Source organism: Microtus pennsylvanicus, chromosome 8 (assembly GCF_037038515.1).
Source record: "Microtus pennsylvanicus isolate mMicPen1 chromosome 8, mMicPen1.hap1, whole genome shotgun sequence".
NCBI lineage: Eukaryota > Metazoa > Chordata > Mammalia > Rodentia > Cricetidae > Microtus > Microtus pennsylvanicus.
The window spans coordinates 80,347,421-80,374,354 of NC_134586.1; the positions used below are offsets into that span (position 1 = coordinate 80,347,421).

The 26,934-nt window shown below is 37.2% G+C and overlaps 1 protein-coding gene across 5 annotated transcripts in view; it reads right to left on the reverse strand.

Moving 5' to 3' along the window:
* Positions 1-26,934, reverse strand: part of Grid2 (glutamate ionotropic receptor delta type subunit 2) — a 1,369,063-nt gene that overhangs the window by 222,942 nt on the left and 1,119,187 nt on the right. For all 5 annotated transcript variants that reach the window (XM_075983936.1, XM_075983939.1, XM_075983937.1 and 2 more), the window contains one exon: positions 20,380-20,575. In XM_075983936.1, the coding sequence (XP_075840051.1) occupies positions 20,380-20,575 (196 nt within the window). The remainder of the gene's footprint in view (positions 1-20,379; positions 20,576-26,934) is intronic.

Genomic DNA, 26,934 nt, shown 5'->3' on the forward strand with positions numbered 1-26,934 from the left:
GAAAAGCAAAATCTAACAGACTGCACATGAGAAGAAGATAGAAACAAAGTGAGCAATGGTGGCAACAAGTTCATCATTCAGGAATTAAAAGGGCCATTAAAGAGTAAGATAGTAGATATAAAAAACAAGATCTTAGAAGATAAATATAGAAACTTCCTAAGAATATAAATATGTTAGTATAAAAACGTATGAAGACATATCAGTGTGGAAAGGTCCCTACAAAATTTCTAAAAAATTACAGAAAGAAAATAAATACAGAATTTTAAAGATAAAACAGAAACATAATTATTAAAAATTGTGAACTGAAGAACATAAAGTTGCAGGTTGGTGATCTACTGGGTACAACAAAAGGAAGGAAACAAAGAAATCAAAAGACTACAGAGCACATGGGTTCATAAAGAGAGTCTAGAGAACTGGAAGAGATTCTAAGGCACCAGAGGCCAGACAAAAAGGTTTGGAATGTATTTTATGTTTCTCCATAGACATCCTAGATACCACATAAAAGTCCATTTAAAATATTGAAGGGTGTGGGAGATAAAGACACACTCAGATACACAGGTCACAAAATTCTATCTCCAACTGGCATCTCATTAGTAATTTATTAGATCCTATGTTCTCTCAAAATTGTGAACGAACAACAAAAGGTACAGGAAATGAGGGGCAGGCTGAAGGCATGGAGAAGAGTGGTGAAGGAAGATGTAAGCAGATGCTTCACCATGTAGGCAGAAATAAATAGAACACTGGACACAGTCGAGCATCCTGAACAGGCACTTAGACCACCACGCAAAGCTAGAGGTAGAATATATATATAGTATATAGTACCAACTATATAAGAATTAAGCAAAGAAAAAAGAAGCACGCACATAAATGGAAGATAATTATTTATGGTTTATTTAGGGAATGACCAGTGTATGCAAATATATATTGATAAAGCATAATAAGCATATATTTGGATGATGAGGTCGGGGGGAGGGGAGAAAGTAAACTTTGGTTTTCCATGGTCAGAAATAACAGTTAAGGGCCTGGAGAGATGGCTCAGCAGTTAAGAGCACTGACTGCTCTTCCAGAGGACCCGGGTTCAATTCCCAGACCCCACATGGCTGGCAGCTCACAACTGTCTGAAAATGCAGTTCCACGAGATCTGACACCTTCACACCAATTCAGATAAAATAAAGTTAAATAAATCATTAAAAAATTAAAAAAACAGTTAATGTTAAAAGTAGTGGAATACAGAAATTAATCTTTGGTTCTTTTGCATAAAATATTTACTTTAAAGTAATTCTAGTTTTAAAAAGCTGTGATGGAGACACAGTTTCCTGTTCCCATTTCTTCCATGGTTACCATGCTGTGTCCTTAGGGAACAGTTATGAAAGCCTGGGTATCAAGTGTTATTTTCTTATTGATTACACTCCAGATTTATATAGACCTTTCTAATTTGTGCATGGATGTCTTTATTCTTCTGTTCTAAGATCTTTTCCAGTATGTAACATCACACAGTTGTTGCTTGTCATTAGCTTGTTCTGGAGTATGACAGACTTTATTTGATTGGTTTTCATGGCTTTCATAGTTTTGAGAAATAATCCTCAGGTATTTTGTCTGGTCAGATGTTTTCATTTAATACTACACAGAGATTCTGATGAGGAGAAAGTTTGACATGGAGGAGGAATGCACTTCTTACTACAACCTGTCAGGACGCAATGACATCCACCTGACCACGCTGCCAGCACACAGGGGGGCCAGGGTCAGCTAGGGCTGGTAGAGTGTAAGGATCTACACATCCCACTGAGGACTGCCTTCTAAGGAAGATGTGCTTCTCTGCTGCCATGATTTCTTTGGTTGTTCTTATGTATCAAGATGGACTCTTAGGTCTCACATATGCTCACATTTCACATTTCTCAAATCCTGTGAGGTTTTGTTGTTGCAACACATTACAGCTTGGCTCTCCTAACCCATCACACCAGAATCCTTTGTTATTTTAGAGCTTCTTCAGCTTTGGACATGATGTATCTTCTACTTTCTCTGCATCTGTCTGAAAACCAGCCATTTCTCCAAGGATCTTTGCTTTCAGGTTTTTGGAGACCAGGACAATGTTTATATGAATAACAAATACATATATTATAATATGTAACATCCATAATAAAGAATTTAAACAAAAATGTAGGTAACTCTCCAGTTTTTATGATGCGAATTAACTATTTTCATAGCTACACTTTGCAGATATATTTAAGGACAAAAAAACCCTTAAGTTTAGGAATTAACAATTTATAAAAGTTTGCTTAATAACTGCATAATAAAGATAGGAATAAGAAAAAATAAATAAGCATAGTAAAGAATAAACATATTCTCACATGAAGGGAGAAAGCGAGTATGTGCAGGACAAAAGGATAAGGTGTTATTATGCACATATATGTTAACAGATGCTCTTAGCCACTCCCAGTCCTACATGTAGGTTACATGAACAAGGTACTTTATTAATGGGCAGCTTTCATTCTTCAAGCACAGATTTTTCCATTTCCTTTTAATCAAATGTTATTTGCTAATGATATTTTGATTTGCCTTGTTGCCAACTTTTATCTCATAGGAACTAAAGGAAGTATGGGAGAAGCGGCTGCTCTAGATTTAATGTTGATATTATGAAACTGAGATGAATTATATTTTCTTTGGTAGCTGATATGGAACAGTCTGTGCCTCTCTTCCATGATATAGTTCACATAATGACATACAATCTGACAACTAGGAACAATTGTATAAATATATCCAATATGGATGAGCTAGTAAAACATAATACCAAATAAAACATGTCAATTATAAAATGCACATAGTGTATGGTAAAACTTTTGTGAAATGTAAAGAATATTCAATATACAATGACAGGCAATAGATGGGTGTCGCTAGGGATATGGTTTGGGCTGAGTAGGCAGATTTAATCAATTAATAATGGGTTTCCATTGGGGATGAAAAATGTTCTAAAATAAATCATAATTATAAATTACATATTTGAAAGGGCTAATGCTGTGTTAATAGTTACTATAAAATTTATGATTGTTCATCATGGAGTCTGCTTAAAACATAGAAAACAAACTAAAAAAATCTCTTTACATATCAGTGTTCACATTGGTTTTATTTAACATGTAGGTGACTGTCAGCAAAAGAATAAATAGATACTACATGCTCTATTATATAGTAAAATACTATCTGGCTATAAAAATAGATGAACTTTGACACAGACAAAACATAGATGATCTGAAAAATCATGCAAGTTCTAGAATGGAATGATTTGAAAGGTTCTGGAATATGCAAAAAGATTCTATGACCATTTAAGTCAGAATATGCTGCTTCCCTGGAATCTACATTAGGGGAAGTGACTGAGAGATAAATGAAAATGACCAGGGAAGAGGGTTGGGGGAAGACTGTGAACACTGTCCTAAAAACTCTAGGATGTTGTTTCTAGTTTTATGGAGGTGTGGCATGCATATGAGCATTCATTTCCCAAATTAGCAATTCATATTGTAGATCCATAGATTTCTAGAATCTTCTGTTTTAGGCATTATGTTAGACATCAGAGATATATCAATGAGGCAAAAAAGTAAAACTCGTGCCCTTTAGAACTTACAGTCTAGTATAGGAAACAAGTCAAACAAAATAAGCAAAGCCACACTAGAAAGTTGTATTTGCTAAGAAAAATAATAAAATCAAGCAAGGAAAATATGAAATTTTAAATCAAGTATGAAAGGTATTGCATTTAAAAATAAGGTGCTAAGATGAAAGTAGACATCAAAGCGTCTAGAGGAACAAAGGGGACCAATAAGAGAAGTAGTAAAAGGGGAGGGGGTATATTGGAATATGGTCATTGTATAGTATATATTTGCATGAAAATAGCATTAAGTAACATATTTCCTTGAATAATGAATATACACAATAAAATACATCTTAGGAGGTTACAAAAAGGATGTTCATGAAATAACCTAGTGTCAAGATTACATTGGCACAGGCCTCAAGGATGGTGATTAGTAAATCAGACACCTATATTGGAAAAAAACAGATACAGACAATGAAAAGACACTGGGAGAAATATAAAAGACACACCAAAGTCAAATAAGGCAAGATAGAAGGAAATCAATCTGGTAGACAATGACAAGGTTAAAAAGATTATAATGCACACCCTGAATAAAGTGGGGGGCCACGAGTGGTGTCAGGTAGAAGAGTAAGTTCCATGGTATTTTCACATTAGAAACAGCAAGGGGAAAGGAGTGTAGCTGCAGCAAAGCAGACAGAAGACCCCCACCATAAGCCATGAAACAGATGCTGGTGGGCCGGTCTTGGAACTCTCGGGAAGTCTGAGGACGTGGAACTCTTGTAAAAGAACCAATAAGACTAGACATGCAGTGTAAGAGGAAGAAAGGTCTAGAGTAATCTTAACTCTTCCTTCTGTGGTCAAGGGAGGAAAGTGTATAGAAATAGGAAAAGCACATAAAAGGATGATTTTTGAAGGCATTTTCTAGGCGATTAGAAGAGTGAGCTAACTACCAAATGGGACAGAGAAGATGCAGAGTGGGAGCTGCTGTGCCAGCTCTGGGGAAGATTCCTGATTTCCAAGCAGTGCATTTCTAGATGCTATACAAACATTGTGCCGAGCTCTCGAGCGTTCTGGCTCCTGCATTGTTGTGCTCATAACTTTTATACACAAAACTCTGTTGTGAGGCTTCATGGCCATGTGTCCTTGATGGAGGAGCAGAGAGAGAGAAACATTTTGAGTTGAAAATCTGATAAAGGTATCTTGTGCCTCACAGCTTGGATATAATTCACAGCTTGGGTACAATTCGCAACCTTTCTGTAGACTAAATCTTTTATATTCAGATTCAAATACATGAAATATTAAGTGCAATCTATTTTTGGTATGACCAATATCAAGACAACCTAACCATTTATGTATCACTGGGCAAACAATGTATTCAAGCTTAAGGCACAAGTTGTAAGTCAACCAGGGCATGTCATCGGCTTTGTGCTCTGGGAACAGGAAGCAATTAGAGAGAGCAATTAGTGGTAATCTATTCTTTCCACGACACTTTTCTGTTTTCTTTAAAAATAAAATTTACATATTCACAGCAATAAGCTTCCACTTCAAAGGTTAGAAACATAAAAACAGAATTCATTCACTGTCCTCCCCCCAAACTTAATGATTTTAAAATTCTTTTTAATTTTCACATTTTAGTTTATACTTCCTCTGTTATGCTTAGTCACAAATCTTGTTCTCCATTCAGGGGCATGGATCTGGCAACTTCTCAGAATCATGACTAAGCTGACAGACTAGTCAGCAGGGAAGTTCAATGTTTACTCCTGTTCACCTGTCTCAAAAGCCAGAACACTGTGAACTAAATTGAATATGTTGTTTTATTTAAGAAGGCATAGTTTGGAAACCCTTGAGAGTAATTGGCAAATTCTCCTTAGGGTGGTACAGTGTGTGTAACTAAATCAGGAAAGGAATTGGATACAGAGCATGTAGACCCAACATTCTTGAGCTAGTTCAAGGAACAGAATTAATTGCAGTCTATGGGACAACATACATCTGTCTACCGTATGCACCCACGGCACCCACACATAAGTCAGAAAGCTACACTGGGGGCAGCATTGTTCATCATGCTTGTGTTTTGATAAAGTGAAGATGCTTTTTAAAGTCTGTGTTCAGGTATTTAATCATTCCTCATTTCATTTGCTATTTATTTATTATTTTTGTTTCTGCCCTTTCTCACAGTTCTTTTCAGGTTTATATATTGTGTAAAATGTTTACAAAGACACAAAACGCTGTCATAAAGATAACTAATATTGATGGGTATGGTGACTCACAACTTCAATCACAGAATTCTTAATGCAGGCGCAGGTATTTACGAGTTCCAGGCCAGCCTGGTCTACATAGTGAGGTCTGAGACAGCCAGGAATAGATACTTAAAGAGACACTGTCTCAAAACAAGAAAAACAAACACGTGATAAAGATGATTATGTTGATGATGATAGTTTCTTGTAGTTTCCTTTAAATGTCACAATCAGTGCAAAATTCCATAATAAAATTTCAAGTTTTAAAAACTTAAGATGCCAGTGTTCAAGGCAAAGAGCAAAAGTACCGTGCCCTTTTGGATGTTTTCTAAGTAAGCTCCTAAGGGAAGTGCTAACTTTGCCTGTCTGTAGTCTTTGCCTATGTCTGACCTTAAGGCCATTTCCTCAGTTTCTAGAAAAAAACATAAAGCAAGAATGTAAAACTAATCATCCTGATAATCACATATATAAAAGTTCATATTGTATATATTTTATATATTTAGTTATATGTTAGTTACATAGTTATATATTTAGGATGATTAGAATGTTTATATAAAATTTAATTTGAACTGAGTTGTGTCTTGGTAGTTTCAGAACAGTTACCCAGCATACACAAGGAAAAAGTGCCAAAGAATTCTCATTTCAATATTTCTTAAACAAAGTCACATATTTTAGCAACATACACACATGAGACTAAGTTTAGCCAGAAATCAATGAGTTTTGCCTGTTTATAAAACATTATAGATGCTGTGACATTTTAAAGATAGTTACTGGGTTGCATCATTTTGAAAGACATGCATAAATACATCACATCTTTAGGAGGTACATCTTAGGACAGTTCATACATTAGAATTGAAGGATCTGAACCCATAAATAGTCCTTGACTGATTTCTAATGAAGATGATTTTAGTCACTCATGTTAAAACAGACACTAAGAATTACACTTGAAACAGCTTTTAAAATTTAATTCATTGAAGCCACAGAACACTGACATTATTTATGAGTTATTAGAGGCACAGGGAGAAACTAGTCAATAGGGAGTGTGTGCATATAAATCCCAATCCAAGTAGAAAACAATCTGGAGTAACATAGAAAAACATAACAGTAAGATAAGATCAGATATGAGGATGGATGTGTTTAAAGAGCTCATAGAAAACTCAATATTCTGGAAAGAAAGCAGGCAATACTTTTCAGTGACTACTGATACAGAACACAATCAACCTATTAATAGCAAAAGAAGATAGCGGAATGCACTGATGGCTGAAAAGAGGTGGGTGCCTGGAAAAGAATGTGGAAGGGGTGTTAAGAGAAAGTATCTGGCTTTGGCCAAATAGAAGCATGTGAAAGGAAAAGGAAGGCATCAGATCGATCCCACAGGACAGGCTATTGGCATTCTTTGAGTGAAAATAATGAAGGAGCAAACTCAGAGTAAAGGAGTGAGTAATGGCAGGCCATAGAGACCTCCAAATGCCAGCGCAAACAATCTGAGCTGCGGTGGGACATTTCAACACCTTTGCGGTAAGATGGATCACTCTTGGTACTATGGTGAGGGAAGATTGATGCACAGAAAGGGAAAGGTAGCGTTAGTGTTTCCTGCAGTCACAGAGAGTAATAAGGACATGAATTGCTAAACTGTGAGTGAAAAGGGAAAGGTGAGAATTAATAGAAGAGAGGCTACACAGGCAGCTTTGAGAGGTAAGGCAATTAATTCACTTTGTAAGAAAAACGCAGACAATAAAAATTACTCTTCAATTTCCAGAGTGTAAAGCGGGCAGGGCATTGGTGCTTTTGAACCGAAATAAGAAATATGGGCAGATAAGCATCAGCTTGGCGAGAAAGATAATGAGCTCAGTGTCAGACATCAGCCTGGCGGGGGCTGGCAGGGCATCAGGTGGAGATGCAGAGCGAGTGGATAAGTGATGTTTTCTTCTGACAAAACAGATGCCAGTACCATAGTGCAGAAACATTTGCCATCTGATGTATCACTCAGTTAACCTCAACTAGCTGATGAATTGAAAATAAAGAACAAAGATAGGGCAGGATTTGTGCCTTGGTACTGAAAAATTCAAGCATGTGAACGCTTATATCATGCTGTATTGTTTTATATTGTATCGCTTGTACATATAATATACATACTGCGCATATATATATATATATATATATATATATATATATATATATATATATGCACACACACTGCAACTGGTCTGGAGCTCACACTGTGAAGGGCACCCACCATATTATGACATGGCATTATCATTAATGCCCCCAAAAGCTAGCGGGCTAGCTAGATCATGCTCATGGCAGGATGGGTGACCCAGCTCATCTGGCTCTCAGTATCAGGAGTGTCCATCCCTGGAAGTGTGGTTCTGTAGTTCTGTGCTGAAGATGAGCGAGCAGTGTATCAAGGTTGAAGTGTGTGGGAGCAGAAATGTTCAAATCACGGCAGTCACGAGGCAGAGAGCTCCTGTGCTAACCATCCTCTCCTTGTCCCCCATTTACTGAGTTGGGGCCCCCAGCCTATGTCCATATTCAGGGCATCTCTTACTCCCTCAAGTAATCCTCTTTGGAAATGCCCCAACAGATAAACTCTGAAGAATGCCATTCGAATCTTCGATACAATCCTCAATCCAATTAAATTGACAAGATTGCCATCATACAATATTACCAATTTTAATTTTCATTTGTTAAATTGCCCAAGCCTCACTCCGCATTCTGATTTGTTTCTCTTGATAGATTTAATCGATTGCCAGCCTTTTCTGGCTTAGAAGATCACTAGTGGGCAAACTATTTTGTGGGAGAGACTAAAGCTTATGTTTCAGGATTTTATATGATAAGCCAGCTAAACTTAATTTTCTACTGATATAGATTTGAAATATAATAATATTCAAGTTTCTTAGACAGTATAGAACTTACAAAAATGCATATTAAAATTGACTATAGTTTTATATATTTCTACCTTCTCAACAATGAAAATGTCCACTCTTAATAAAACAGACATATATAGGTCATAGATAGGCATATAATAGACATATATATATATATATGGATTATGTTATATATATATATAGGTGATAGATGAAAGATAGATAGATAAAATAAGATAGATAATAGATTAATGCATGGTGATGGCAGATAATGGCAAGCATTAAGAGGAATTAGAATCTTGTCCTGTGTTTGTATAAACAGATGCTTTGGTGCCAAAGATGACACTAAGAGAAACAGTATGGTTCTCTTCAAAAATAAGATTTGAGAACGGAATGATCATATAATACAGCAATTCTACTTCTAATATAAATCCATAAGAATTAAAAGGGAGGATTCTAATAGATATTTATATACTTGTGATAATGGAAGTCACACTTCCCAAGAGGTAAATGTTTCCAAGAGTTCACTGAGAGTGTAAAGATAAGCAATATGTAATACATGAATTCCAGCATGATGTTTTCCCATTACCATCATGGAGTAATGACAGTTTTTACTTTTTCAATGTTTTCAGGTAGCCATTGAACTAATTGGACAACTAATTGAACAAAATGAAACAGAGATGGCTATGGTAATGGCAATAATACTCCCTGGCAGGAGGGAGAAAAGGGCCACGGAATCTGCAACTGGGATTTCTTCATTGTTCCCTTCTGCTGTCCTATATATGCCTCCCAGTGATCTTGGGAGATGCTAGTGTGTACAGGCATGGAAAGTCAGCTGAATGTGAACTCTCCACAAGGGCATCCGCCTTGATGTGCTAGGACCTTTCAGTGATGCAGCTGTTTGCAAGTCACGTAAGTAACCCTCTACGTATGCTCTGTTAGGAAGCCCAATAAACTAGTTGGTTTGCCATACTGAACTTGGGTAGAACTGTACTTTTTCTGGGGCGAATAGACATTGTTTATGTCTTCCTAGGAATAGCTAACACAATGCAGTGAAGTGAATACAGTTAAACCTGAAAGTGGAAGAGAATATTGACACATGTAGTGTCATGAATGAACTGTCAGGATACTTTGCTAAGTTATATAAGCCAGTCATGGAAGAACAGATACTGTATGGGACCATTTATATGTGATATTTAGAATGATCAAATTCATAGAGATGAAAAGTAAAATGGCGAAGGATAGTGGAGTGGGGGCAGGAATAGTGGGGGCGTTACTTAATAAAAACCAGTTTTAGTTTTATAAGACAGAGCTTAGATGAAGTGTGGATGTTGTATAACACTAACCTTTAACTGCACACTTAAAATACTGAAGATGTTACGTTTTATGTCACTTGTACTTTAGCCCAGTTCAAAAAGTAAATAAAACCTTTTGATAAAATGTACAGGATCAACAAGATAGTATGAAGAATGAGCTGAATCTCCAGGTTCCATTTGGCAGAAAGACAGAACTGCATAGGGCAAGTTGCCCTCTAACCTCCATCATAGCAACACAGCTACACACACACACATACACACACACACATACACACACACATACACACATACACACACAGACATACGTACACTCAGACCTCAACATGTCAACATGACATGCACATACATCTTAAATATAAAAAGAAATATGGTTTAAAAGTTTATGCTAAATGTTATTAAAATATTAATATAAAGTGATCAAATTATATTGCAAAGCAACTCATTTTGACTTCAAAAGTGCTTCTTAGTTGCTGAGTTATTGAAAATATACTTTTCATTTAGAGACCTTGGTATCTATAACTATGTATAATGGAGGATTTTATTTTCCATTAAGAATAAGAATAATTTTTATTGTAGCATATTTGTTGTCTCAAATATTTTTGAAGCACTCACTCTTTATTTACTTATTTCTCAGGCTGAGCTAGTTTCCTACTGCAGAGATATAAAGGATTTTTATAATATAGATTAATTCAAAGTAAGGAAAATAATACTTACAGATATTTAATGAGTGGGGAGGATTTGAAATCAGAAGTTGTAGTGCCCCAAATGGCAATGAATTTGGAGATGTAAGAATAGAAATATAGGGTGGTGATCATGGCCTTTGTACTTCATCTGGAGAACTCAATCGAGCAGTGGAGAAGAAAATTGCAGTACAATAAAGAACTCATAAATTAGATGAAGAGGAAGGGTGGGGAGGAGATGGAGGAAAGAAAGATCTTGCTATGGATTTGAAGGGACATCTAGGTTCTGAGGCCTTCAGGGCACAAATGATGCCTATACAGGGTTCTGACTACCACCAACGGAGCAGATATTAAGAATGCAAAGTGCATGTTAAAAGCACTTTTTACAGGGGAACAAGCAAACAAGCAGGACAGTCTGACATCTTCATTAGAAAATACTCATAGAGAATTATTTCAAAATGTTGAGGCGTCTCACCGTATATCATGATTTACATCCTTGTTTCTTTTCCGTCTCAGGGATAGAAGCGCAAACAGCGAATGGCTTAAAGACATATTTACAGAACCACTTATTTTTTTTTCTGTTCTTTGCAAAGTAAATGCTGTTCTGTAGAAATATTGGCTGCCAAAAGAAGTGTGTGCTGAAGTGCACACCGGGGCATGTGGATTTATAGTGGAACGTGACCAAGCGTCGTTTCTGCCATTGCTCCCTGGCAGCAGAGGTGCAGATGTGGAAATGGGCGGGAAGATGAAAACATTCAGGATGAAAAGAAGACTATCAAAGACAAAAGATTTTTGTATTATTCATATAAAAAAAGACCTGGGCCAGGTGCCACAAGGTGGAACCCTGGTTAGCCAGGATGCTGGGACAGGATTTCAAGTTTAAGATTTGCCTGGGTTACAGAGTGGTTCCAAGTCAGACTTTGTTTTTTTTTTTTTAAATCCTTTTTTAAATATTAAAGGAGAGGGCTAGAAACACAGCTCAGTGGAAGAGTTTGCTACGGAATGGGATCCCTTGGGTTCAATCTACAGTAACACAAAAGACATCTTACATTTATAAAACTGTAATAGAAATGGACAAAGTAAAAATTTGCCTATCTATATATGTACAAAATATACCTTTAAAATGTTCAGTTTCACTAAAACTATCAGAAAATGGAAGATCGAGGTGAAATACTATTCATTCATCATTTTGGGCAAATGAAAAACAAAATAGCTGTAATGTCCTTAATTCTAAGTTTTGGGCAGGAAGTGAGAGGAATGGAGTACTGATAATAATTCGCAGTAGGGACTGGTATGTCTGTCGAGACCGTATTACATAGCTGTAAATATGCTAACGTGAGTGCGCTCCAACTTACAGCGCCAATTTTAGGAGCGCGTCTAGAAGAAAACTAACAGTTACACAAAAACGCATGATCAGTATTACTGTTTTCCAGATAGAGTAAACTTCAATGCATTTAACAAGTTCACAGCCAGCTGGCCTGGGTCTGAAAAAGCCTGGGATAAAACCAGACTCACTGAACATAGCGGACAATGAGGACTACTGAGAACTCAAGAACAATGGCAATGGGTTTTTTTAAAAATATTTATTTATTATGTATACAATATTCTGTCTGTGTGTATGCCTGGCTATGGGTTTTTGATCCTACTGTACGTACTGGCTTTGTGGGAGCCTAGGCAGTTTGGATGCTCACCTTACTAGACCTGGATGGAGGTGAGTGGTCCTTGGACTTCCCACAGGGCAGGGAACCTTGATTGCTCTTTGGGCTGACGAGGGAGGGGGCTTGATTGGGGGAGGGGGAGGAAAATGGGAGGCGGTGGCGGGGAGGAGGCAGAAATCTTTAATAAATAAATAAATAAATAAATAAATAAATAAATAAATAAATAAATAAATAAAACAAGTTCACGGGATGTTGGGAAGGTAATGCAATGGTGTACAGGTCATATACTCTAACCTGAAACGTGTTTGTGATGTAGTAACTTAAAAAGGTCAAGGTTATTTAAAATAATCAAAATATGAACCAGGGACCAGCAAGATGGCTCTGCAGTTAAAAGTGCTCAGTGCCAGGCCTGACTGCCTGAGTTCACTCCCCAGGACACAGTGAGGGGAGAGAAGCAACTCCAGCAAGTGTCCTCTGATATTCATTCAAGAAGGGTGGCAGGTGGCATGTACTTTCCACAATCACACAAATAAATAAATGGAAGGAAAAGTATGACTCAAGCTAAAATTCCTGATGCATATGTGCACTTATTTGCATATACTGTCTGATAAAATGGACAAGAAAGTGAGAAAGCTACATGGCCCACTGTCAGTGGAGGCTGACCTTAGGGGTAAAGGAGGTGAGCAGAGTGAATTGATTTTAGAATACTAGTAAGATTGTAAGTTTAAATTTTCCAACAGAATTTTTGGAGGCACATGGCATTTTCCAGTTTGCGGAAGTTTTAAGTAAGAACCGAGCAAACGGCGAACACTGTTAAAAGTTCTTACTGTCTAGGAAGCTCTGAGCGCAGTGAACGCATGACGAACTCAGAAGTGAAGGCTTCCTGGGCAAGTTTTCTGCTTGAGTTCGCAGGTGTGTGTTAAACCAGCACTAACCACGGGCCTCCCAGGAGGAAACCACCATTGTGTAAGAAGTGAGCGACTAGACGCTGTGGAACTGACGCTGTGGAACTGAAAGTGACTAATTGGAAGAACGTTAGATAAGGCTTACGTCCTGGCTGCAAAATCCAATTTCCAGTATTTCAAAAACAAAAAACAAACAAACAAAAAAACAGACAAAAAAAACCAACCTTAAGACCATATATTCTGACAAGTTGTGTTATCTTTACACCCATAGGAAACCTCATTATTTCGATCAAGATCCACTCCACACACCACATTTTTTTTTTTGGTCTGAGCATCAAGATAAGAACTTGTAGCTTCGGCATGTTTTGTGTTCTCCAGACTCTGACTCACCCAAACCCCAGTTAAACTGCTAGTGAATACTTAAGACTTTCCTAACTCTAGGTTTTTTTCTTCTCCTGTTGAGTAGATGTAGAATCAACACTGAATTTTATTCAAAATATCCACAAGGGTTATCATTAAAATAAGTTTCTAAAAAATGGAGATTGGCAACACCCGTCAAACACAAGGAATTGACTATACATCCACAGAATGAGAAATGGACTCGGACTCTCTCTCTCTCCCTTTGGTGTGAGGTTCCCCTCTTTCTCTGTGTGATAATTAACTCCTACAGACGAACTCTGATTTCTGGAGAGACAGAAAGTGACTCATACTGTTTAATGCAATCTTTTGACAAGAGGGCAAATGGTGCCAGCTTTAAGCCCAGCATTATGACAGCCCAATGCTTGGCTTCTCATAGCCTAGAGCTGTTTAATTTTATTTCCTCAAGTAGTGTTCACTTTGATTAATTTTTTTTATTTTTTAACTCTGATTTTTTTATTGATTTTTATTGAGCTCTACATTTTTCTCTGCTCCCCTCCTTACCTTTCTCCCCCCCTCTTCAACCCTCCCACAAGGTCCCGATGATGATTCATTTTTGTAATAAAGGCCTAAGCCAGATTTTAAAGTTATACACCCAGTCAGTTATGCTGTTCACTGAAACGCATTTGATCTATCTTTCAGCTTCAGATTGATTACGTTTACTCTACTTTGGCATTTTCACTCAGTGCCAAATGATATTACAGCACTGTAAGGGGAGGCAAAGTGGACCAACTGGAAAAGAGAATGTGGCTATCATGGATTAGAGGTACCTATGACCAGGATTAAGAATAAATACAACTGTACCGTGGTTGATATTTGTGTTGTACTCATGGCCTTTTTCACCTTTTGTACAACTTGGTCTGTATGTATTCTCTTAAAGTCTAGCATGTATTAGCCACCCACCATCCTAGCCACCCCCGTCCAATCTGAGGTAGGAATACACTCTAGCATTGGCTGCTTATAGACCAAAGTTGGCCTGTCTCTGTGGTCAGAGGTATCCACATCTCAATACGCCACTGGGAACATGCGCACCCCTCTGGCATTCTTGACTCAACACCTCATCACTCCTTGTCTAGAGTCACAGTTATGTTTGGCTTCATTCACCAAATGCTTACCATCATGCCAAGCCCAAGGTTCCCAGAACCTTACTTATATATTATCCATATGATTATACATATCCGCTAATTTTAGATAGCTCTCCAGATACTTCTACTGTGCTTTCAGGAGTTCATCATCAGTGAAGTCCTTGTGTTTAGGGAGACTGTACAATTAACTGTCATATGGAAATTCCTAAGGGAGAAAGGTAAATGGTGCTGAAAGTGTTGGGAGAATGAGATCATCTTAGGCAAACCAAAACGGATGGCTCCCTGACCTATACCCCACATTTCCTGTTTGAAGACTTCTTCCTTCTTTTGCTCACTAGAACCTGCTTCTCCTCAGGGCACCATGCTTCTTACTCTTGTCTCATTTGGTGCTACTTTCCTTAGCTAGAATGTTCACACCATCGGGCTGGATCAGGAGCAGACAACCTTTTCGCCATTGCAGCACTCCTGGATGCCTGTCACTGACATCCTCTAGTCTTTGAGCTCCTTTTACCAGACTGTACTAACTGCTTCTCATCAGCTCTACTTGGTTTTATCATGTGGTTTCCTGGCACTCTTCCATATCCAGCTCTCTGTGTATTTTTGGAGATAGACAACCTTTTCCAGTAACTGATTTCCCAGTCTCCTGACTTCCTTGTTGCCAAGAGTGCTTTTCCTTTTATTTCAGACAAGCACTTCCCCACCCTGTCATCTTTAAAAACAGCAGCATTCTTTATAATCTCACGTTCAAATATGTCCTCTCAGAACCAACCTCATACTATTTTAACTCTGTTATTCGAGCTCACAGAACCCATTGTCTCCCAAGTCCCATTCTGACCTATAACTGATTGTTCCTGCCATTCTTTCGATGTCCTCAGTTTTCCTTTCTTATCACATTCATATGCAGATTAGAATCCATGAAAGCAATAATAATAATCACTTGTTTGTGCATAATCAACTCCATTGCCCCTATTGTTTTCTCTGATACTTATGTATGTAAGACCAGATCTGGAGAAATTTACCATGCCCACCCTGTGTTTATAGTGGGGCAGCTGAACAGGACAGACAGAGAACCTTATTATGCCGATGCATTACATTAATAGTTGTGCCCACCATTGCAGAGGACTCTTCGTTTGATCTAGGAAGTCTACTGACCTAAAGTTTCTTCTGTTTTCCGGAATTACCACCCCTATTCCTTTTCCCCCAAATCTCTACACTAAGACAAAGACCTAAGCTATTGTTTATTCATATAAATAAAAAAAGTTCTAAAGGAACTTTCTTCCTGCCACCACAGATAATAGAAATAGAGACTCAGCAGTTTCTCTATGGACTTTTGAGAATTACCTATCTCACCTCCCATCTCCACCCACCAAAATAGTTTGATAGATTTCAAAGACTGCTCAGTGTTGTAGTCTGCATTGTGTTTCAATAGGGTGGAAGTTGCTGTGGTGTTATTTTAGAACGTTGCCAAGTCCCAAGTGTGGGCTCCTTGCTTATATCCAGCTTCCACATGCAACATTAGTTGTTTTCCCCCAAGATGTCTTTGCCAAAATGTGACATCAGTCAGATTACATTTCTGTTCAAAAACCTCGAGTTTTTTATCCCTCACATGTGAAAGCCAAATCAGAATGTTCTAGATGATCCTGCATTAGTATGATGTAAACTCTAGGATGCACAAGAATTATTCTCACATTTTGTAAGTCTAAGGTCCACCTTCAGAGGCCTCGGGTGGGGCTGAGAGTCGATGTTTATCATCAGCTCTCAGGTGGGGTTCTTGCTGTTGCCCCAGAGGATCATGCTTTAAGGAGAAATACATTGTTGTTTTCTCCACTTTACTTTTTGACTTTCTAACTCTCCGTTCTTGTTGAAACTCTGGTCCAGATCCTGTAGGCTTATTTCACCAGGTCTTATTTTATGAATAGTCTACAAAAATCCAGGTATTGCCCACCTTAGAGCTTGGATTGACGGACTCTATGTGTAAAGATATTTTGTCCGGGAATCCACCATTATTTCTCAATCTATCTCCTTCTTTTTGTCAGTTTCTCTGTCTTCCCATCCCAACTGCTTCAAGTTTTTATTCCAGGGTCTCCTTTACAGTGAAGCCTTGGTTGCCAAATCTAAGAGGTTAGGACAACCTGGCTGTCCACACGTCAAACCCTCCTCTATGGTTTCGCTTCTTTCTTTATCTTTTCACACTCCTGAACATACAATATGTTTGCTTGCTTGTTTGTTTTACTTTCTTTACTGTCTGCTCATTTGCTAGGAGGTTAACTCCAGAGAAGACTTCATTCCTCTCATCACCACGGAGACAACTGCCTGATTCACAGAAGGTACTCAAGAATAACTGCTAACCTCCTGAAAAAAAAATCCAGTTACATTTCCCAGATAATACCTTTGGAATACTTATGCTGAAATCCCCAGGCAGAACACTGCAATGCACTGGTTTCATTTTAATTAGGATGGCTCAGCACACATGACTATCTTGCAAGAATACGAACTCTCAACTTACTGTGCGTTTGTGAAGATGTCTCTGGCACAATTGAACAAAAATACCTGAGGGGATCAGGTTAAGCCTTCCTGGAGGGGAAACTGGTAGCTCAATTAAGAACAAGTAGAACCCAATACATTAATGAGAGCTATTCAGCGTTATAGATTTTGAGGACTGACCTTCCCAGTGATGTGGATTTCTCTGTGAAGCAGTTACTACAGATATGGATTTCTGTTAAAGATACAGCTGAAGAACTTTTTTTTTCTTTTTTCTATTTCCTGCATCCACAAATTAGAAACCAGTGACAGAGAACAGGAAGCAGCTATGTGAGCTGTATAAGATCAAGTTTCTGGGCACAGAACCCATAGTCAGGCTTCGTGTCTTATAGGCCTGGATTTCCGAACCTTCAGTGAGCTTCGACAGATGAGGTTATTGTTCCATTGCTGATTTTGCTTTTTACTAAAACTTGCCTCAAACCTTACAAACTGAACCCAAATGCACTTTATTATTGCTGTCTATCCTGTGACCAGTCAATTTTCAACTGCCTCCAATTTGGTGAACAAAATCTACAAATACATTTTACACAGGCTTGCTTATTCATTGGGTCAGGGTTTGCTACCCTTTCATCAAAGGTAGAAGACACATCTCAGGGGTGGACTTATTTGCCTCAACTGATTGCCTGTCCTGATCAGTCAACTCTGAGGAAATAGAAATCCCTTCTACTTCTCAGACTGCACTTTCCTTTTCCTTTTCTTTTTTTTTTATCACATTACAATTATAAATTAAAGAAGGAAATATTAAATGATACAGTTTTGTAGTTACAAATTCTTCATAAGTCCATTCTCTTGTTAATCTCTCAAGCTATCTTAAAAGATAGGTTCTGCTTCTGCTCGTATTATTTATTGAAACTTTACCTATATAATGGTATTTCATCTTTATTACTTATATATTTTTAGGTTTTTTGAGTTGGGAACTTGCTATGTGCCCTAGGCTGATCAACAACTTAACAATCCTCTTGCTTCAGCCTCCCAAGTGCTGGGTTTATAGAAGAAAATCAACATGCGTGGCTTGATTTAGTGTTAACAAAACCTGTATGAGCTAGGCATTCTTATCATAACGATGAAACTTTCAAGTCTCAGCAGGATTCTAACATATATGGTCCAATTTCAGAATTTATTTTAAAAATCGAACTACACTTAAATCCAGGATGAGAGGGCTTCTCGGCTCGTGCTTCCACTGGGAGTATTTTCGTCAATGAGTGAGTAAAGTGAGATACCGAGAAAAAAACGTGAGCTGTAGATCGTCTCTGCAACTTTCGCCTTAACATCCTTTTGAAAGTCTCGTGGCATCTATCAGCATTTGAACCATGTTTTCTATCCCTCTTGTCTTCTTCACCAGATTCCAGCTCATGAGCCCAGTGACCTTTTCTCTAAAGCTGAACAAATCTCTACTTCCTATCTAGGGGCCTGGCACACAGCTAGTATTTAGCAAATATTTGAAGAAGGATACACTGCTGCATGGGTGAACACGTACGTTTGTTTTAAAATACTTTATTGAGATTATATATGTTTGATGAGAGAAAATGAGCTATCTTTGGGCTGCTTTCCCTACTGAACTGTAATACAAGTACAAAATAAGAATTTCTATTTTTATTGATACTCAAAAATAGCATTTCTGTTTTTCTGCAGTGGGGGGTTGAGTGAGGGCCTTATCTACACTGAACACACACTTGGGCATGAATGTACTCTTCCAGGCCTGCAAAGTTCACTTTTGGTGGTTGATAATACGAAGGAAAATTATTTCTTCAAACCCTTCAAATGAAAAGATTTAATTAGAAGCTCTAATTTACTTACATTCTGTAAGTACCTACATGATAAACTTAAAACATCCACCCTTTCTTCCTTCCCTCAGTACACATGCTTAGCTAGAGACTGGTTCATTCTATACTCCTAGGTTCTTATTCTGATGATGCCATGCTAATTTTCCAGGAGCCTTTTGAGAAAGACAAGAAAGTCATATTTCCAACCAGTACTTTGGCCTTTAGAAACTGGATTTATATAATGAAGTCAAAGATATCAGAGGATTCACCGGATAGAGCAAGATCATGTATTTCCTCCTTAGAGGCTACTGCCAACATGCTAAGAATATTCACTTTCTCGCAAAGAAGACAATGATGACAATGTGACAATGGCAAAGATGATTTAGGTTGATCCCGAAGGGTGAGAGCCCTACCGGAACCTGAAGCAGAGGAACTAAAATAATAAAACCCTCCTTTAGAGGAGCATTTGTCTTGTGTGCAGAAAGCTCAGACTCAGGATCAGACCTAGTCTGCTGTGAAAGGTCACAGAGAAAAAGTGAAGGTGACTGTTGCTGCTATTGCCATCCATTCTGTTGTCATGGCTCTGACATGTTCATTTGTTCATTCCGTGATCACCCAATGAATGCTGACAATTAGCTATTGGGCATAATTTTAACCAAATACTACACAGTTCTTTTATGGAGGCTTCTGAGATCTGAATTGTTTGTGTTTGTTTGTAAATAAACTACATCCAGAATGAAGAATAGCTTTTAATGTTTTTTTTAAACAAATGTGCAAAAGCCTCTCTAAGCCTTTTAAATATATCTACGTCTAAATGGCTGGTTATAGAAAAATAAGCAGATAAAGATTTTCACTTTGGAGAACAGAAACAGTCATTTGCAGGGACTGTATTTGTTTACAAGATTAAAATTTTCTTCCAAATAGCTTTAGATAATCACAGGTAAAGATAAAGCTTTAGTCTTCAGAACAAATGTTGTATAGAAAACACATTGAGCCATTTAAATGAATTGGATAACATGAATGGTATTTGGAATGGACTTGGGAAAACATATTTAGTCATCATGTTTATAAGTCCCTAATCCTTTTCTGTAAAAAATAACATCATCACCTTTGGATTTCCAGGGGAAGTTATTGATGAGACATTACTGGGGACCTGGAATTTTCTCTCGGAGAACATTGAGCTGCCCTGAGATTTTCCTTAAAACAATAAAATATAATTTATTTAACTGAAAGTTCAATGTCATAAATTCAATAAAAGAGAAAGAAATAAATGTCAATTCAGTCATGACTGTGTTGAAAACAACCTGGTGAAAACTATTCATGAAGTGCAGGGTACCTTTTGAATGCCTGCTTGGGACTCCAGAACATTGTTCTCCGACCCATTGCTTCGGTTGATCATTCTCCACATCTGGGAATACATGCTGTCCCTCTCAAAAGGATTCAGGCCCTTCATGCGGACATGCTGATAGACTGCAGAGTCCAAGACTGTGCCATACGGGATATCTGTTTGCTTAGATAGATCCTGAAGAGACCTTGGTTATAGGGAGAGAAGAAAGACATAAGAAAGAATGCTGAATATGGTTAAGTAGAAATAAAACTGAAGGAACACAAGAGCCATTCATCCAAAGTCAGATACAAAACAATTTTTCTGAACTTGTGATTTCTTAATATTAAAATGCAATGTTTAAGGAGAACTGCTTTAAGTTACACATGGCAAATTATCAATAGAAACCATCGTTAGCAAAGTGAAGGTGAAGGTTTTGTTACTAAAGCTTTTTTTGTGTACGGAGGCTTCATGAAGGAAAATTGAGCTATCTCATCAAAGTAGGGGCAAATTAGTAGTGACAAATTTAGTTGTTTGTCAGTCTCCCTCTGTGAGAAGGCTTGAATGCTTTTATAACATAATTGTGTTTTACATAAACAACATTTTTGGGAGTCTAATAAATACATAAAACCTAGTATTTGTGATAGTCATTTCTGCATGAAAAATATGTAATGTCAAGCAAGTTACATATATTATCCACACTGGAATATTGTACACTCATTACACTATTTCACCCAAGTTCCTGATGAGACGGGTAAGGAGAATAAATGGGCAGTGTGACACAGCCAAGAGAAACAGAGACAGGATTCAGTACAGGGCAGGCGTCGGCTTGAAGATGCTGAAGCTTCTGTTTCCCTGGTTATAGTTTATCTAGGGTGTGTATGTCTCTCTCTCTCTCTGTCTGTCTGTTTCTGTCTGTCTGTCTCTCTCTCTCTCTCTGTGTGTGTGTGTGTGTCTGTGTGTGTGTGTCTGTGTATCTGTGTGCAGGAAAGAGAGAGGGAAAGAAAGAAGAAAATTGGGAAAGGAAAAGAGAAAGAGGGCAGGTAGAGGCAGGGAATAGAGAGACAAAGACAGAGAAAAGACTGTTTTTGCTATATACAGACAGGACAAATTTCATACTGAATATATTTTCAGTTTTTATGATAATACTCTAAAATTTCAAAACAACCTTTAAGCTAGAAATAGGATTTCTTTGTCTAAGATTATATAGTTTGTTTCTTTAAATTTATTTGTTTAAAAAAATTTTTTTAAGAATAATCTATTTGTGATGTCCAGGTAAGATGGTAGGACAGAAACCAGGTAAATTCACTGGTTGATCACAGTTTGGGAACTATAGGGAATGAAAATGCTTAATCACCCTAGCTGATACTTTTATAGACCCTAGGTTTGACTTCATCAACACTTGAAGTCTCTTTACCTTTATTCCTGTCCTTTCATTGTGTCTTTCTAACAATGTATAATAGTTAGATATCTCGCCTCTGCATATACCTCATATCTCCTCTAAAATGGATTTCAGGAGGCAGATAGTGGCTATCTTCTCAAATTAAGATGTATGATGAAACAGTCTGCTGTCCAGTCCCAGGTGCACCTCAAAATGCAGCTTGGTTTAATTGGACAATTGTGGGCTTGGTCTTCTACCATTGGACCAAACAACATTCTCTATATTCAGAAGACTGAAACAAAAATCCATCTTTTTCCATAATATTCCACCACCATAGTGGTATCTTTCATCAGGCAAATGGAGACTTCTATCAGAAAATCTACAAAGGTGGATTGGTAAGGATTTTGTAGAAGGGGTTTCCAGTGACTGTTGCCATGGTCACTATTAGTGCCAAAACAGGAAAGATAAAGCTGTGCTTTTGAAAGTTACCATAAAATCTGAGTAGCATCTTGGGTACCACACAGTCACCAGCACTGTGGAAACACAGCAACTTGGATGGGGTAAAAACTTCATTTCAGCTGACCACTGCCTACAGAACAAAGTCAAGAAAACTCCATGTTCAAGAGAAGCTGGTAACCCACATAAGAACTATGGACCCTTTAAAAGCAACATAAGCATAGTCTAGGGACCAGTAGAGATCAGTCAAAGAGAAAAATTAAACATTCAGGCCACTGGACTCTCATTTTCTAAATTTTCCCTCAGTTCTTCTCTGCTAGACAAAAAAAAAAATCATCAAAATGACAGGAGGAGACACCTTTCAAAAATAAATGATAGCTTATGCTTAAGAGGATGCAGAATAATGTAACAGTCCTCAACCACTCTGGAAATCAGTATGGCTGTTTCTCAGAAAATGAGAATCAACCTACCTCAAGACCCAGAAATACCACTCTTGGGCATATATCTAAAAGATGTTCAATCAAACTACAAGGACATTTGTTCAACTATGTTCATAGAAACATTAATTGTAATAGCCAGAACCTGAAAACAACCTAGATGCCCCTCAACTGAAGAATGGATAAAGAAAATATGGTACATTTACATAATGGAGTACTATTCAGTTGTTAAAAAATATGACATCTTCAAATTTTCACAGAAATGAACAGAACAAGGAAAAAAAAAAACATCGTGAGTGAGGTAACCCAGACCCAGAAAGTATTCAGTTACATCTGTATCACACCCTCCCAACAAGGCTTAGGGACTACTGAGGAGGAAGGGACAGAACAAATGTTAGGTAGGACTAAAGTAAAACTATGTCTTCTAACCAGACAAGACTGATTCAGTGATGATCTCATGATAGCTGTGCTTGCTTGCATAAGATTAGGCCAGTAAATGCTCTAGAATGAAGTAGAAAAGGGTTCATGAGTTATCACCCCTAAATGAGGAAATATGGACTGTTGATTTCTTCTTAGAGACTGAGAGAAAAAGTCAGTTTTCTTTAAGGGTGTGATTTCTGGTACTTTGGCCATGCTTCAGTGAATAGTCCCTTCCCTAGGATTACATACAGAAAGAGCACAAATTGGAGCCAAATGGTTATTTTAAAGAGAACACAAAATTGTGAGGGTAGGGTGGTAATGTGTGTCTGAGAGCAGTTAGAGATTGTAGGGATAGGAAGGTAAGGTGGATGTGAGAACAGTTAGTGGTTCTGGGTGAAAGTTTGAGATGAAAATGATTATAATATATTGTACGAAATTCTCAAAGAATTAATAAAGTATTTTTAGTTATTCACTTATTTATTCATTAAAACCTCAGTTTGTCTACATAATATAGTTTGATTGTATCTCTCAGTCACTATCACTACCTTGTTCCAACTCTCCCTAAAGTTTTCTACCCAATCTTTCTTCTTCAGTTCCTCCTTTAGGTTTGATTGAGCTCTGTGGACTTTGTAACCTACAATACACACTGTACTCCATTGGGGTTCACTTAATTTGTTTGGGTACCCAACTTTAATGATTGATATTTAAGAAGTGATATATGTCTTTGGTATACTGTTCACAATTGATGCTGACATGTGTCAAATTTATAGACTCTGGAATGGGAAATGATGTTTGAAACATTATACAGTGTTATAAACAAGAATAAATGCCTAAGGCATTTGGTTCACAAGCATGGACCATAAATCTCATGTAATTCATACTTCTGACCTTTTGGTGTGTTTTTAAATGGAGTTAACTAATGATTTCCTGAACGTCCTTAAAGCTAATGCTAGCATTGAATGGAGTTCTTGGAGTTCTCCTATAGTTCACTTGTCTCCAGCATTCAGAAAATTGATTTAAACAAAAATTATGTATCCTGTTTATTATAAGAACACTTTAAATATAAATTTTTAGATTTCTGCTTTATAACATTCTTATAATGTTTGTTTTCACTTTACATATATGGTGCACAGATGATAAATTTAAAAAGCACTGTTTAAGAACTTTCTTGAATGTCCTATAACTAATAAACTAAATTTACTCTTTGTAAAACAATAAACTAAAAATCCAATACAAGTAAATAGTTGAGGGCAAAAGAAAGATGGGAAAAAAAGAATGCCAGTAGGAGGGTACAACTCAGAGCAATTGATTTCTGCAATGTAATATAACTGTCTTGGGGATATTATGACAATAGCACTTCTGTTTTAAGAAGGCCATTTACTTGATGTGGAATTCTCCTCTGTATGCCATGAATATGTTTTATTACCGCTGGTTAATAAAGAAGCTGCTTCAGCCGATAGCAAGGCAGAATATAGCCAGGCTTGAATAGATACATAGATAATGTAGGCAGAGTTAAGGGCATGCCATGTAGCTGCCAAAGGAGACAGATGCCAGAAGAAAACCTTATTTGGTAAGTTACAGCCTTTTGATATAACAAAGATTACTAGAAATAAGTTAATTTAAGATGTAAGAGTTAGTTAATAAGAAGCTTAAGCTAATAGACCAAGCAATGCCATAATTTATATGGTTTCTGTGTGGGTCTGGTCTTTTATTTGGGTCTGGCAGACTAAAAACAAAAGAGCAGTCTCCTCCTACAAAATGGCACACCAATGTGGGGCCATTACATCCACATAAAACCTGAGAAGAAATTCTAGACACAAAAGAACAGAGTTAAGCACAGCTTCCTGGTAGCAGCATTTTTCTCTAGTGGGCTTTGTTTGCTAGAGGCAAGCAGAGGTGGGGCTCCTTTAAGAGAAGTCTTTCTGACTCAGTTATAGCAGCAAAACCTGAGAAAACTTCTCTAAGAGCCTATTTCCTGGTTCATGCTGGTAGCACAAAACTCTTACTCTTTCAAGAGGTCCTGCACTTAAATGGGGTTTGTGAGTCTTGCAACTAATTGCTTACTGGTGACATAGATGCATGTGTCCCTGGAACTGGGGCAATGAGCATAGCTCACAGAGGCAGTGAACATGCCTCTGACATGTTGAACTGGGCAGAGCAAACAGACAGGGCCACAGAGTTGGTCCTAGCCACATCCACTTAATAGGTTAAAAAAAGCACTCCTGGTCAGAAAATGATTACACATACACAATAAAGACAGACTCAGATCAAAAAAACCTCTGAATGGGTCCCACTGTTGGATCAATGTACATAGGTTTGGGAGAGAGAAGAAAAAAAGAGTATAGATTGTTATAAAAATAAGTAAATGGTTTTAAAAAATAAAACAAAGCCTAAAGGATGGTAAAAGTAACATGAAAGAGTACAGATTATCATAGATTAAAGGAGCAATGAAAAATAAGCCATGTAAAAGTGGAATATACACAAAGAATCAAAATTATATATATTATTGTATTTTATTTGAATTTTTTGACTGTGAATTGGCTAAGTACAGAGAGACATTTCATTGTACAGGTTGCTAAGCTTAACTAACATGTGTATTTTAAAGGTATCTTGGCTTAAAAATTTGAATCTAAGGATATGTTACTTTGAAAAGAGGTCCTGCTTTTGTTTCCACAGAAGATGTGAACCGGTGGATTCCTTCCAGGTTAATGTGGTTTAATGGAACATGACCCTTCAAAAGGTCTCTGTGAACTGCAAAAACTACTTTGCCCAACAAACAGCAGGAAGCAGTTTGGAGAAAACTATGCCCAAATTCCCAAAATGATTGTTTTTTTTTTTCATTTAAAGAGGGATATTTTATCGAGATGAATACTTTGCATTGGTATGGATCTTGGTTCATTGATATATAAATTTTAAGGCTGATTTTTGTTATACTGTATATATGTATTTATGCTCTTGTTTAAGGTATTATATTTATACAGTTTATATAAAATGTAACATATAATTAAAATTACATTTTTAATTAATAATCATTTATAATAGTCAATCTAATAATCATGTTAGTTAGATTTTGTAGATATACAGTAATATATATCAGTGAGATAGAATCTTCAACACTTTTAAAGATACAAAATGTGGCATTTAAAATGTTTTAAGAACTTAGACTTTTCTGAATAATGAGATATGTCTGCTTCTGGCAGCACAAATTACTTCAAAAGGATGATGGGCATGGAAGAGGCTCATTATGGAGTTTGTTAGTCATTTGGGCAAGAAACTGCTCTTTCCTGAACTGCTTGATGGTATGTTGTATGAACTGGAATACAGGACCCACAGAAAAATGACTGCTGAAATAAACTTGCTGAATGAAGGCGAGACAGTCCTTCAGGGTTCCTGCTTTATTGAAGAAGCTGCCAGATATTCTGCAGGACACAGAAGAAAGCAAATGATACTTAAAATTTTTCGCTTCATGGAAAACTCTGCCAGATACTATGGGCATGTAGGCTGGAGATGAATGCCTCAATGATACAGAAGAACTTTGGGTGACTGTCCAGGCAGCGAGATGTCTCTGTCAATTCTAGAGTTTTTAAGGTTGTTTAAATTCACTTCTTGTTTACTTAGGTAATTTTATATTCTTTTGGGGTCTTTGAAGAGTTTAAGTTTGATAGTTATAGTTTTCTTTAGTTATGATAAAAGATAAATTAGGTATGAAACTTTAGACTCATAAAGACAAAGACAAAGATAGCATATTTTCTTTAATTTTTCCAGATACAAATAGACCAAATATTGTAATTTTAATTCTTGCTTGAACCTTTTTTGGCATATGTAATTTTACTATGTTAAAGTTAAAACCTTCCTTTTTATTTATACAAAAAG